This window comes from Lissotriton vulgaris, chromosome 7 (assembly GCF_964263255.1).
Source record: "Lissotriton vulgaris chromosome 7, aLisVul1.2, whole genome shotgun sequence".
In the NCBI taxonomy this organism is placed as follows: domain Eukaryota; kingdom Metazoa; phylum Chordata; class Amphibia; order Caudata; family Salamandridae; genus Lissotriton; species Lissotriton vulgaris.
Window position 1 is genome coordinate 1301566560 of NC_141695.1, and position 15278 is coordinate 1301581837.

At 40.2% G+C, this 15278-nt stretch overlaps 1 protein-coding gene across 1 annotated transcript; it reads right to left on the reverse strand.

Moving 5' to 3' along the window:
* Positions 1 to 473: 473 nt before the first annotated feature.
* On the reverse strand, positions 474 to 13386 carry LOC147703541 (vomeronasal type-2 receptor 26-like). Its single transcript, XM_086929507.1, has 2 exons — positions 13383 to 13386; positions 474 to 1348 (listed from the first exon to the last, which is right to left on the reverse strand). Exons 1-2 carry the CDS (start codon positions 13384 to 13386, stop codon positions 474 to 476), a joined length of 879 nt encoding a protein of 292 aa, XP_086785633.1.
* Between the last annotated feature and the right edge of the window lie 1892 nt (positions 13387 to 15278).

The window sequence follows — 15278 nt, forward strand, 5'->3', positions numbered from 1 at the left end:
GATAATTATGATGTGCAGTAGTACAGCCACAACCTACATATTACATGTTCCCCCACTTTGTTGAAGATACTAAAAATCAGTAGAAATAGACAGGTTCACGTGTACAATTACTAGCAGTTTATTTAACTTTCGTAGTTACCTCTGTTTGTCAAGTTAAGCAGGCACAGGCCGTGCCGGGCGTTACACTGGGGCAGTGACGTCAGGCAGGGGGAGTCAGGGTGGGGGGATATAAAATACACGATAAGGACCATTAGAGGTAAGTATCCGAAAAAAAAAAACGAATTTCGTTGCCCACTCTGCATCACATTTGGCGATACAGAGTGGGCAACGAAATTAGTTTTTTATTTTTTGCGATACTTACCTCTAATGGTCCTTATCCCGTATTTTACATCCCTCCACCCTGACCCTCCCCTGCCTGACGTCGCCGCCCCAGTGTAGCGCCCGGCACGGCACGTGCCTGAAGTTAAATATTCTCATGAGATTCTCTCTGGCCTCCAAAAAATTATAAATACTTTGGGGGCAAATATACAAAAGAGGAGACCAGCACTTGAGGACAAAATAGCAAACACTTCAACAACAACCAGATACTTTCCCTTTATGCTCAGATATGCAGGAATAAAAGTCAACCAGACACTGACAAACACAAGCATGCTGAAAGTGATGAACTTTGTCTTGTTGAAGCTGTCAGGTAAGTTCCTGGCTATGAAGGATACAAGGAAGCTCACACTGGCCAAAAGTGCCATGAAGACTAACATGCTGTAGAAGCATGTGATGGAGCCCTCATTGCAACCAAGGACTATCTCACGCATAGCTAGGCTAGTGCTGTGTTCTGGGAATGAGGGGGATGTTGCCAGCCAAGCAACCCCAATGGTCACTTGAATTAAAGTGCAGGTCATAACAAGGTAGTAGGCTACATTTAGACCTAAGAACCATTTGAGATTGCTATTGGGCTTTGTGGGTCTGAAGATAACGACAACTGTGATGGTTTTAGCAAGAACGCAAGAAATGCACAGGGAGAAGATGACTCCAAAGAGGATTTGTCGCAGCATGCAGGTTACTTCCATAGGCTGACCAATGAAATTCAAGGCACAGAAGAAGCACAGCTTGAGTGATATGAGCAGGAGGTAACTGATGCCATGATTGTTAGCTTTCACTACTGGAGTGTCCCGGTACCAAAAAAAGACCCCAAAGACACAGGAAGCATTTAGGACCAAGAAAATAGATATCAAAACTAATACTGAACCCAGAGGCTCCTCGAAGGACAGATAGTCAATAGATTTTGCTCTACATTTGTCTCTTAATTCACTGGTCCAGTGATCATCAAGGCACTTCATGCATTCTGTAGAATCTAGGAAGACATTAAAACCTTACATCACACAAGGATCAAAAAACAAAAAATAGAACTGTATGGGGCGATTCGTCAAGTGGGGGCCGAGAAAAAAGGGGGGTCCCAAAACGTGTTTTTCCCATGCAATTTTCCATAGGGACCTTTAGCCAGGGCTACAGCCCAAACGGCTGAACGGAATTACACAAAATTTGGCAGAGAGGTAGAGTTCTGTTCGCAGATTGTGCTTTTTGTTAAATGGTGTAAATCCATTCCGTAGTTTCGGAGAAAATTGCAAGTAAAATCATAGCGATATCTAGAGACGGAGTTCAGCACGCGTACGGAAATCCGTTCAATTACGAGCGCAAGCTGCATGCTGATTGGCTGTCAACTGTCTGTCAACACTCGAAACCAGGAAGTGTTGGCGGTCATCTTGTGCCTCGCTAGAACCGATTCACAAGAAAATAGTAAAACAAAGTTGAGAAATAAGGGAAGGGGGTAGGCTAGAAACATTCTGACCTTCTAGGCTTGCTCAGGGGGTCGTATATCGATGTTTAGGTTCTATTTTTTATTTTTTATTTTTTAAAGAAAAATCACGGCGTACACAAATGGAAATAAGTACAATTATGAGCAGGAGCTGGATGCTGATTGGCTGTCAATACTCCAAACCAGGAAATGTTGGCAGCCATCTTGTTTGTCGGGAGAGTAGAGTCACAAGAAAACAGTAAAAGGAAGTTGAGAAATAAGGAAAGGGGGCAGGGTAGAAACATTCTGACCCTATAGTCTTGGTAAGGGGGTGGCACATGGATCTTTAGGCTCAATTTTTTTTTTTAAATAAAAAATGGCGGGGTACTCATGCAGTACTTGTACGCGGTGGAAAAGGTGAAAAAAAAATAGAAGTTTGTTTTATTCATTAGGTCCCGGGGGGGCAAATTACGGGGGCAATCTTTCTGCATAATGGGGGCTTGTAAGGTGCCCCGAGCACTGGGGAACCGCACTCCTCTGGTTTTATTTTGAAGTATGCGGGGGGGTTACTGTCCTACTCCCCGCAGTCTCGGTGAGCGGCACCCCTCGGGTATTTTTAAAAAAAAATATGTTTTAAGCTCTCTCTCTCTCCCCGTACATGTTGTGGGGAACGCCACATTTCTGGGGCAGTGATATGTAAAATGACCTTCCAGCTCTAGATACTTGCATTGTCTGGAGTTTTTTATTACTGTTGGGAGGGTGGGCTTGATAATACGTCCTTGTAAATTGCCATAGAAGCCTATGTTCTGGTGTTAACATGGGCTTCTATGGGAAATAACAAGGCTGTATTATCAAGTACATTATCACCGTTTTATTGGCAGTTTCCTGTCAATAAAACGGTGATAATTTTAACACCAGTCCTTGATAATATGCACCTAAGTTTACTGGTAAAAAAAAGAGCAATGGGCTATATTATCAACAAAAGGCAATACATTATCGTCGCTTTTATCGGCAGGAAACTTCTGATAAAGCGGCGTTAATGGGCTTGATAATATGCACTTATGAATAACCATAGCAGCCTAGGTTAGGATCAGAACCTTGGCTGCTATGGGAATTTACAAGGGCCTATGGTTTTTTATTAATGTTGTGAGGGTGGGCTTGATAATACGTCCTTGTAAATTCCCATAGAAGGCTATGTTCTGGTGTTAACATGGGCTTCTATGGGAAATAAGAAGGCCGTATTATCAAGCTCATTATTGTCGTTGTATCGGTAGTATCCTGCCAATATAATGGTGATAATTCTAACACCGGTGGTTGATGATATGCAGCTAAGTTTACTGGTCAAAGAAAGAGCAATGGGCCATATTATCAAGAAAAGGCGATACATTATCGCTGTTTTTATCGGCAGGAAACTGTCAATAAAGCGTCGATAATGGGCTTTATAATATATCCTTGTGAATTGCCATAGAAGCTTATGTTGACACTAGAACTTGGGCTGCTATGGGAATTTACAAGGGCCTATTATCAAGCCCATTATCAGCGCTTTAGCGGCAGTTTTCTGCCGAATAAAAGCGGTGATAATGTATCGCCATTTACTGATAATATGGCACTGATGGGCATTGTTAGACTTGGCTGTCTCTAGTTGGCAGAGGTATACACTTCTGACAAATAGGGACTCACCTCCTCTAGTCAGGGCAAGGGGATCACACACTTAGATAACCCCTGCTCACCCCCTTGGTAGCTTGGCAAAGCAGACAGGCTTATCTCAGAGGCAGTGCCTTAAGCATTTATGACCACATACAGTAATAAAGTGAATACACTACAAATGGACACGACACAGTAGTAATATAAAAATAAGGATTTTTTTTTATAAGGCTTAGCACAAGACCAAATAACGACAAAAATATACCACAATCCTAATAAATGCTCTTGGAAGGAAAAAATAATAGTTCCAGTGTAGTTTCTTCTTAGCACAAAGTCTTTAGTAACAAAAGCAACTGTTCTTCTTTAAATCACAGTTCTTGGCAACAATGTAACCCACACGGGAGACACACGACGTCGAGGCAAAGTTAATCGAAAGGTTCGGCGTCGACCACGAGGAGCGCTTCGTCGAGCCCGGAGTCGCACAGACCCCCATAACACAGTACCTTGGAAAAGCGAAGCACACAATGATCAGCGGCGTCGAGATGTCCGGAGTCGCGTCTTCGGCGTTGATCGGGCCTCGGAGTCGGGGCGATCTGCAGCGGCGTCGACAGATGTCAGGCAGGAGCAGCGCTCACGAGGTGAAGCAGGATACGGCGTCGTCAGCAATGTCGATGATGATGTTGCAAGAGTGAGCAGCGCTCACGGCGTCGAGAGGGCTCGGGGTCGATGCGATCAGCGGCGGCGTCAACACTGGGTCACTTGGAGCTGGAGCCGAACTCGCTACTCACTGGTGTCGCTACTGGCGTCGATCGGGCCAGGCGACCGGTGAAGCAGGACACTAGAGCCGTTACTCACGATGTCGAGCTGGATTCGGTGGCGTCCGTCGGCGTAGAGATTGCTGGATTCTTTCAGAGGTGGTGGATTTTCAGGTTCCAGCAACAAACACTTTTTAGCAAATAAATGAAGTCCTTTAGCCCTGTGACTTCAACAGGAGGCTGGCACTCTTCCAGCCCTTGGAGATTTTCTTTAGCAAAGTTTGAGAGGAAACACACAGTTCCTCTCTCCTGGTTCCTTGGCAAAAATAAAGAAGCAACTGCAGGATTCCCCCCAGCAAACATCACTCTGGCAGAAGGGGTAGGCAAGTCCTTGGATCAGCAGGCTTCTTGTCCTTGGTTCAGGGTTCCTTGTCAGAATTGATTTAAAGTCTTGGTTCAGGGGTCCTTCTCTTATACCCCTTTTTGGCTTTGATCCCTTTGTCCATGCAGGGGAATTCCCCTCATCCTGGGTTTGTTGTGGGTGTAGCCAGGCAGAGGCACCTGGCCTATTCACAGTGCAGGGCAGGGTCCTCAGACACCCAGCAGGAGGTGGAGCCAGTATTGTCACTGGCAGGAGCAGAGCCATCAGTCGCCCAGCAGGAGGTGGAGCCAGCATTGTGTCAGGCAGGGCCGGCTATCAGGAGCTACTCTTCCCCTACTCTCAATGCAAATGTGCCACTCACCCCACACTGACTCCTTCAGAACTCTGGAGCCACCCAGCCCCTGTCACAAACACACTAAACCAGCAGAAACCAGTAATAGTTAGACAAGAAAATAGCCACTTTCTAAAAGTGCTATTTTCAAACCCAGAGTCCAAAAACCATCCACACAAATGGATGCGTTATTAAACCCTGAGTTCAGGGATACCAAACTCGACATTGTACCATGCTCCCCAAGCCCGCTAGGATTATACCATTAATAACCCCGGCAGCCCATTCTAACTTATAGAGAGCAGGTTACCTTACAATAGTGAAAAATGAATATGGCTGTAATTCACTATTAGGACATGCCAACCTAGTCAGGCTTGTCCTACCTTATGCTTACAACGCACCCTGCCCGTGGGCGTACCATAGGGGTGACTAACTTAAAGTTAAGGGAAGGTTTAGGGACTGGCAAGTAGGTGTACTTGCGCAGTCTGCGTGACAGTACCAGACTGCACGTAGGTCTAGCAATGGCAGACCTTTAGACATACTTTTATTAGGCCGCTCTTGTGGGTGGCACAACATGTGCTGCAAGCCCACGAGCAGCATTTGTATTTAAAACCCCTGGCACTCCTGGTGCACTAGACTAGGGACTGACAGTAAACCAAATAAGCCAAACATGGAATTCAAACAATACAGCAATTTTACATAGGGAGCACTTGCACTGTGGCACTGATCAGCAGTGGCACAGTGCCCAAAGAAATATACCAGCAAAAAACATCGTAAACAGTGGAGGCAAACAGAAAAAAATGGAGGAGAGACCCAGGCCAATCATGTCAGGTCTAACAGGCCTATTATCAAGGACCGGTGTTAAAAATATCGTTGTTTTCTGGGCATGAAAGTGCTGATAAAACGGCGAAAATGGTCTTGATAATACGCCCTTGTTAATTCCCATAGAAGCCCATGTTCTGGTGTTAACATGGGCTTCTATGGGAATTAACAAGGGTGTATTATCAAGCCCAGATGCAGCCCCTGGAGGGAGTTGCAGTGGGACAGGCGGGGCGGGGAGGGGCAGGGTGTGGGGTGATAAAGAACGGAATCTGGATGATTGTAGGTAAGTAAACAATTAAATTAATAAAATGAATTTCTGGCTATATTATTAACAACATAAGGCGATACTGTAGTGTAATTCCTATATTCCCAATAGGCTCTGCGCATTGGAATAACATAAACAGCAGTGTAGACGTAGTACTGAGGTCATCTAGGTCTCTACTGACTATGTTAGACTTAATTAGTTTTGCCAGCTAGCTCAGGTCCATAGAAGCTTTCTCGAATGTTCAGGAAATGGTTAACCGTCCTGATTTAGACAAGAAGGGATTAGTTTCTGACAACCGCATAAACATGACAACTTTGCTCCCTCAGAATAAAGAGTGTATATCTAGAGTCGTGTGAAAACAATAGATGGCTATTTCACTCAGTCAATCGTGCATGCTTAGGTTCACCAGAGTGCTGAGAAATAAAGAGACTGGCGTTTTCAATAAAAGGTGTTATTTTATTGAGCAGTCTTCTTTCTCATGCAAGAGAAATGAATTGCCACAATTGCAATACTTATCATAGAGTAAAGTGCGTACATTGAAAGTAGTATTATGAAATAATACTAAAAAAGCATGGATATGGTATCTTAGCCATATGATACTTTAAAATATATAAAATATATAAAATATATATACATACATAAAAACATTGACTAAACAAACTCAACTGGTGCTTCTAAGATACGCCTACCCCAGTGTACCTGACCTAAGCCTAATACCTGGGAAGGAGTAAGTAAACAGCAGGTGTAGGTTAAAGTTAGGTTTTTGCCAAGGATCGGAATCAAGAATTCTCTTGAAGGTTTGAATCAGCTCTGTACCTTGGTTATAGAATGAAGGAGGTCTTTGTATCTCGCTTCTCAGAACTCGATCTCCCAGCAACTCGCGAGGGTAACTCGGGAACACCGGAGCTGGATTTCTCAGCGTGAGAAAAGGCAGCTTATCCAGCACGTCAAAAAGGGAGGGGCGGCTTCCTTCGGCTCTGGCAACAGCTGGGCTCTCGGACAAGTAGAACGTCACTCTGCTCCCCACCACTGGGTGTTTGCTAAAGGCAACGTTGGTATATTTATACCTGAAAGGGGTCGGGTTTGACCTAAGGTTGGACATAAGACGTTATTAAGAACTAACAGTTCTTGCTGGACTCTAGGAGTTCTTGTGCAAATCAAAACAAAAGCAGGAGGGGGATTCCCGGACTGCTGGAGGCTTGGTTTGTTTAAAGAACGTGTTGTGCTTTCTAGGAGTCTGGGGGAATAGCCTTGTCGTGCTTTGGACTGCATGGGCTATTACTAAATATGGATCTGATTCTTATTCCTTTATAAGGGTACTATTTATTAAACCACATAAGGGCATGAATCGGGAATATCGAATTAGGGTCCTAGATAGAAATACAACACCCACTCCACCGATTAGTGTCCATCATTACTAAAAAATAAGCAATAGTAAACATACGATGCATGTGTGTTTTCCAACCCACCCCAAAATACATAATTGCATTTCAAATGGTGTATGGTTTATACACGAAAATGAGTATTGGTACTGTACGTTTTCAAGGAAGGTTATCATTCAGCTAAGTTCATATATATCAGCAGAATGAATTGCAAAAATTATAAATGAAATTACACATGAAATGGCTCTGTATACAGAAGAGAAGGTCGAGACCATTTCATCACACACTTATACTATATTGTACATGTGCTAGAGGCTGATCTAATGTTTCTAAAAATAGAAGCTCTGTTCTCTAAGAATAGTTCTACTTTAAACAAATTATCATGTGCCGGGAAAAATGGAAAACATTTTTTGATTTGAAAGGAAAAATAATTTAGTTTTCAGAGGAAAAATAGTTCCAAATGTTTTCAATTGCTTTGTTTAACAGGACTGAAGGCCAAATTCAGAGTTCAGGGAACGCTGTGCGCTTGTTGTTCTAAAAAGTTATTCCCGTTGTTCAGGAATCTATCTTGACAGTTGTTTGTGTCTATGGGCCAGATCAACCATTTTTTCCAATCAGGATTTGTTCTGTTTTGGTGAAAAATATGGGATACGTCTATTTCCATATCAGTAGTACTGTTGTAATCAAGTATGGGCTTCGGAATAGACGGTTTGTTTAAGTCTTTTATCTTAGCTAAACCAAGACAAGTAGTTTGTTGAATGGTATCATTCAGGAATATTATTTGTTCTGGGATCATACAGGCTCTAAATAATGATTCTAGACCTTGTACCTGCCAGTCTTTAGTTCCCCAGATGGTTTTTGTTTCAATGTTGTTTTTCCAAAATTCAAGACCAAATGTTGACATTTTGTCATAAAATTTTTCTGAATAAATCAATTTAGTATTTGTCAGCATGTTTTTCATTCCTGTCCTATTTAACATTTTAAAATAAAATGTTTCTGGATCACTATTGTTGAACCCTGAAAAGTATGGAAATTTCTCAAAAAATGTTTCCGAACTTCCTTTTGGTGGTGTTGGACAATGTTCCCATTGATTGTAAGTAAAAACATTTCTAGGTTTTGCAGATTTATGCAAATAGTGAAGGCCATAGTGATTGTAACAGTATAATTCTTCATAATTTGATGAACCCTGTAAATCATCATGTTCTGTAAATTTAGCTGACATTATTAAATCTGACATCATATTATTATTATTTTCAAAATCCCAGTCATCAGAAAAGGAACTTGGTTTCACAAAATCACTTAAGGAAATCTTGAACTGGTGTGGATACTTCAAGAGTTCAATCGGGCCATAAATATCATAGTCAGTTCTGTCCCATACAATACCCCCAGGTATTGGATTGGCTGTGATGTTCATTGATGATAGTTCTCTTTTCTCGATGTGAGAGGATCTGTGCGACTTTAGGACCAAGTTGACGTTCTGACTTGCTGTGTCCATTGTACTATATTTTCCATCAATGAATCTACCCAAACATAAAACCATGATGAGCCAAAGCAGGAGGAAAAGTACACCTAACACAGTCGAAAATTCATTCCATGGTGAGGTCAGATATGTCTCTTTCAGTTGGTGAAACAGCTCAGTCATTTTATCTTTGTAAGTTTTTGTTGCTGGCTTGTTTCCATGTTCACTTGGATCATCGGAAAAGTCATCAAAGTTGATAAAATAGCCAGATGCAGTTCTGTCAATTGGTGGGATCGCTTCCGAATTTTCATTGATCTTTGCATTTTCTTTTGTTACGTTTGTACATTCTGAAGCTACATCATTGTAGATTGGTGTATCTTCAGGAATTGTTGCAATTTGGATTTCAAGAGGCACAAGTTCCATGGCTTTGTTGCATTGTCCTTTTTTATTTACTGTTGGTTTATCGAATGTGATTAGTCTCTCAGTTTGAACCTCTTGGATTGTAGCAAAGTTTGGTCTTCTGCTATTTATTGGGAGTCCACTGGGCCTGCTATTTATTATCGGCCACATGTTTGTGGTTTCACCAGGTCGATTGAAACAATTCTGTTTTCTTTTTTACCAACAAGTGGCGGTAGTACTACTGATCTTGTTCCGCTGATAGCTAAGACAGGTACTGCTTTTCTGTAAGAAGGCCCAAATTCCTTTTTCACCGCGATCTTTTCTCTAACCAGATCCCCAATCTTTGGAATCCAGAGAGGTCTTGCTGAGACAAGTGGTTCTTCAGTGGTTGTTGGCTTACTCTTTATGTTACTTAGACTTTTTCTTGTTTCATTCAAGTCCTGTAAAACAGCCAAACGATCTTTGATATCAAAAGATTTTTCTTCTACCACTGAAGTCTGACGATCCAAATCCTGGATAATCATTCTAGTTCCAAACAAAAGTTCATACGGACTGAAACCTTTTAGAGAATCTATTGGCATGTTATTAAGACTACGTTGGACACATATTAAATGTTTGACCCACCCATCACCCGAACCTAATACCCTCGCCGTTATAGATTGCTTTATGTCACGTTTTTTTCTTTTCACTACCGTATTTCCCTGAGGATGGAAGGGAGAAGAGTATCGCAATGCAATGCCCATGCTGGTCATGGCCTCTTTGTAAGCCCGAGAGCTAAACGCAGGACCCTGGTCAGAATGTAGCATGCCAATTGCGTATGTGCCGATAAAGACTTTCAAATCTTTTATAACAGTTCTGGAGTCAGCCAAGCACTGGGGCCACATCCAAATGAATCTCATGCAGGTATCCACTGCGACCATGATATATTTATAGTTGCCATCCCTTTGTAAGGGACCGCAGTAGTCCAGGTAAACACATGCTAATGGTTTATCTGAGATTAGAAGGTCGTTTTACCATTGATACTTTCATTCTTTGGCATATTTCACATTCTAGAACATAGTTCTTAGTTTGTTTTCTCATGCCTGGCCACCAATATCTCTGTTTTAATAACGCTGTTGTGGCGGAAATACCAGCATGTGCGGAAGTTTGCCCTTCATGTGCCGCTAAAATAAGTCCTAATCTGTGTTCCATGTTTGGAATTGCCTTATCCCCCACTCCAGGGATTCGAGCAAATGGAACATATTTGCATCTGTTATGTATGAATATTTTACTGGAAAGCCTTTCGGGAGTGTTTTTTATCATTTTTTACTGTAGCACTGACAGCTTGCATTATATCGCTTTCTATTTTTGTTTTTGACCGGGTGATAGCAGCTTCGGAAGCTGTTTGCACAGCTGCCTTCGCAGCTTCATCAGCCAATGAATTCCCCGCAACGTGAACGCCATCATGTTGATGACTCAGTGTATGTATCACGTGAGTCTTTTGTAGTTCTTTCTGTAAAAGAACTACTTGTTCCCAAAGCGTTTTATGCTTGATTGTGCCAACTTTTGCATCTTTGAAGCAGTTTTGAACCCAGTTCTGCAAGTATTCATTATAAGATTTGACGCAGTAATATGAATCACACACTATTAGTGTGGGGAATTCGTGATAGGTATTTTCAAGCGACATCTTAAATGCCAGAAGTTCAGCACACTGAGCTGTAAAATCTCCTAGAGATTGGGTTTTAGTGACCAGTGTTCTAAATTTCCCTTCGTGCCAATGACCTTTAACGATCGCGCACGCAGCACTATATGCTTGTTTACCCCCAACTGCGGGTTGTGCTGATCCGTCTGTGTATATTATACAGCCGTAATGTTCTAGAGGCAGGATCTCGGTTGGCAGAGGAAATTCATACTCATATTGGAGAAATTCTTGTGTTTTTGAGTCCAATGTATGGGCTTGAAATCAAATAATTCATAGAGAGGTTTAACCCTCTCTGCATAATTTAGAATGTATGTTCTTCCGAAATTCAGGAAGCCTAGTATTGATTGTAAATTTCTCAGCGTTTTTGGTGCTTGGAGTACTGCACACTTCTCTAAGAAGTCGTCTGCCAGGCTTTTGCCTTCACTTGATAATTCATATCCTGAAAATAGGACTGTTAGATGTGCAATTCTTGACTTTTTAAAGTTGAATTTGTAACCCTCTGATGCGAACCCAAGAAATATGGTGTTCACTCTTTTTAAGTGAGTCTCCAGGTCATCGTCTGTCAGATAGATGTCATCGACATATGATAATGCTTCATCATCGTATATATTTGTAGTATTTCTGTTACCCTTGCTGAGAATAATCCTGGGCTATTCTCGAATCCCTGTGGGAGTCGGCAAAATTGTTTTTGAGACCCCATTATTGAGAAAGCGGTCAAGTACCTGCTTTCAGGTGCTATGTTTTGACAGAAGAATCCATTTGAAATGTCTAATGTCGTTTTATATTTTTTGCGCACAATATTGTTCATTAGTGCTGCACTGTGTGAATTTTGTACTGCAAATGTTTTACAGCAGGAGTTTAAATGTCTGTAGTCCAAAACTAGACGATATGAATCGTCTGGCTTGGAGTCAGGAAACAAAGGATTGTTCATTTGTGAGGTGCATGTTTCAATCACCCCTTGGTATTCAAGTTGATCTAAGATCTCCCTGACTTGCTTTTTCGCTTCTTGTTTAACTGGGTACTGTCTTTGTGCAATCGGTTGATTTTTTAACCGGACTGCCAAAATACTCACAACACCAGACTAATGCCCCTCAACAGCAGTAATCCTAAAGGGAAAATTTTGATCTTAAAATGTTGTCTTTAAAAATATTAGGTAAGAATGTGGTAACTCTTTGGGCAAACCTTGCTTAAAAACTAATTGAGTATCATTACACTGTATCCAACCTTTCAGACATTTTAAATAAACAATGTATTGTCCAGATGTGGTAGAAGGTCCATCATGAAAAATAATAGCAACAGCTATAAAAGTTCTTCCTGATATTGAACATTGACCAGCTATAGCATTTTTAATAAAGTTTTCAATTTTGTTCCATCAGTTCTACAACATTGCAGCATTAAAATAACATACTGTCCATATCTTTGTATAAATAATGTTGATGACATTTCTGATTTACATTGGCTACACTCCATGTTTTGACTTGCTCCTCTAATTAGATTGTTAAAAGACACTGATTCACAGTCAGTTAAAGTCAAATATATGAATCTCTGTCTATGCAAGTGCTACATGTAAACAAACAATTTCGACAGTCATGATGCCATTTATAAGAAAGGCCAAAAAGGTTTTCAACATCTATACCTTCATCTTCCAGTACACCAGGCATAAACATTAATAATTCCTGACAATCTTGCTGAATATTCTGCGTAAATTGACTAGAAGCAGAACATATGTCCAAAACATTTCGAATATCAGAAACACTTTGTATTTTACTTTTATCACTAGTACATTTCTCATAAACAGAATTCAACAATGAACAGAATCTTTTGTCCCGATTTTCTACAATTTGCTGTTGGAAACTTTGAAGAAAAAAAACCCATTAACAACTACATTAGCATAGCAGTTGACACCAGAACTATTTTCAAACAGATAACCAACATTCTCTTCAACGACGTCCTTTGTCTTTTTGCTTGGAGGCGCAACTTCATCTTGTTTTTTTCTTTCTCTACAGTTTCAGAACAGATATTCTCAAATCTTCTTTTTCTACCTACCACACGCTTTTCAATCACTGGATATTGACCTAAATTGGGCGCATATTCTCTTCTTAACCTATTATACTCTTTCACACAGTTTGCATCTGCAGAAACTTTTGTCTAATCAAATCAATCAAGTACAATCCAGATAAAGTTCTGACTCGAGACAAAGCAACATATGCCATAACTTCATAAAACACGGTACTTCCAATATTTACTAAAGCACAATCTACACTTAAACCTTGAGATTTATGAATGGTCACCGCATATGTCTAACAGACAGGAAAATGTTTTCTGCAAACATACAAATCTTTAACAAGCAAACAACGAGCTGCACAATGACTAACTTGTTGTACTTCAGCAATTTCATCAAATTTGATTTTCAAAAACTCAATGCCTGCTCTGTTAACAGCTCTGTTGACATAATTAACTAAATCAACAATTTTACCCATTGCTCCATTTACTAAACCTTTTTGCACATTCAAATTTCGTCGCAAAATTACCCTACAATTTACACATGCATACAAATTCTTTTCTAAACCAGCAGTCTTACTTATCAATTTCTCTAAAGAATCCAATTTCCTCTTCAAGTTTTCACTCAAAATAATACTGATTCCTTCATGTTCTATTTTATCAATTGCATCCAATTTTATAATTTCTTCATTTTCCAACGTTAACATTTCTTCATGTATACTTTCTCTGGGACAATATTTGCATTTGGAAACAAATTGGAAAGTAATCGTGTCTGTATAGCTTGTTTGCCATGTTCGGTCATTTTTCCAATTCTTATATCTTGAAGGATAGTTCGATAATCAAAATAATTTGCTTGTCGCATATTTTTAGTAAGTTCCTTATACTGAAAATATGACAAAATGTTTACATTGCCAATACTCCCCAAACACTTTCTAGTATCTTCATGCACCCGTGTTTTAAACACTGGCTGTCCTTTTACAGGAGTAAGTTGTAGAATATCTCCAAAAACTATGACGTGTTTTCCTCCGAATAATATGTCATACTCTGTTTTAAGAATTTGCTGCATTCTTAAATGCACAAAGGTAAGAATTAAGTTTGAGACCATGCTTACCTCATCAATAATGAGAAGCTTCATTTTCTTCAACACTCTTGAAACTTCATAAGAAGCTTCTCCAGATAGCTTGTGGTATTGTAATTTGTTGTCATGCTCTACTGGTAGCATTAATAAACAATGTAAAGTAATTCCTTTAATATTGTGTGCCGCCAACCCAGTTGGAGCAGTGACAACACAAGACAAATGTGAGTCAGTTCTTTTCTGTAGAAAACTTGTGATTACTTTAATTATAAAACTTTTTCCTGTTCCAGCTTGTCCACTCATATACATACGGATAGGTTCAAATGATGAGCAAGTGCACTCTTTCTTCTCATGAAGAAATCCATGGTCAATATGTTCTCTCACTTGCTCATATATTTCTTTCTGCTCAAGATTTAGTTGTTCTTCCAAGTTTCCTAAGTTTGTTAGATGTTCTTGACCTTGATATATTACTGTTTCCACCTCTTCCATAGGAGTTGCGGCTTCATTTAGAACAATTGGTTCTCCCAGTGGGTCCTGACTCAACGGAGCAGAAGTTTGACTGTCTTGAGAACTGTCTCTAGCAATCTCAGCTGCAACTGTAGCTTCTTGCTCTATTTCGTCATTCAACATTTTGACATAATTAGCAAAAACAGGACATTCTATAGTATCTTTAGTTGCATTGAAGGAATCTTCATAGCTCTCAAAATCTCCAAGTAATTGCAATTCTGAACGCCATGGCTTGAAAAGTTGCAAAAGAGCTAAATAGTAAAATTCCTCTTTGTCAGATGTTTAGCAACTCAGTTTACGGTGTTTAATCAAATGTCCTTTTCTTTGTTTCACCAGACATCCTTCAGAACCAATAACGGCATATATACCATTATTAGTGTTTTCGGTAATATTCCGTTTAAAAATATATTTTTGCAGCACTTCATAGAGACAAATGTTCTCAAGATGATGACTTCTATTTGGATAATATGTATCCAACATATTTGTTTTCACAATATCAGTACTTTCTGGCTCTTTTTCAGCTAAATATTCTATTTCTTGTACAGATTTATGTACTCGGTTTCGTGTTGCAGCAAGACCTAGACTAACCCAAATGATTCTTCTACATTTGGAGTATAGACTTGCAGATGATAAGCAATCCGAGCATTCATACTCTCCAATTTCTCGATGAGATAACATCTTCAAACTGTAACTGTATAATTTCTTACTTAGACTCTTCTAATGGGAAATTTCTTCCCACATTTCATTCAATTCCATCTTTTCTGACTTTGTTATGTACGATGTCACATA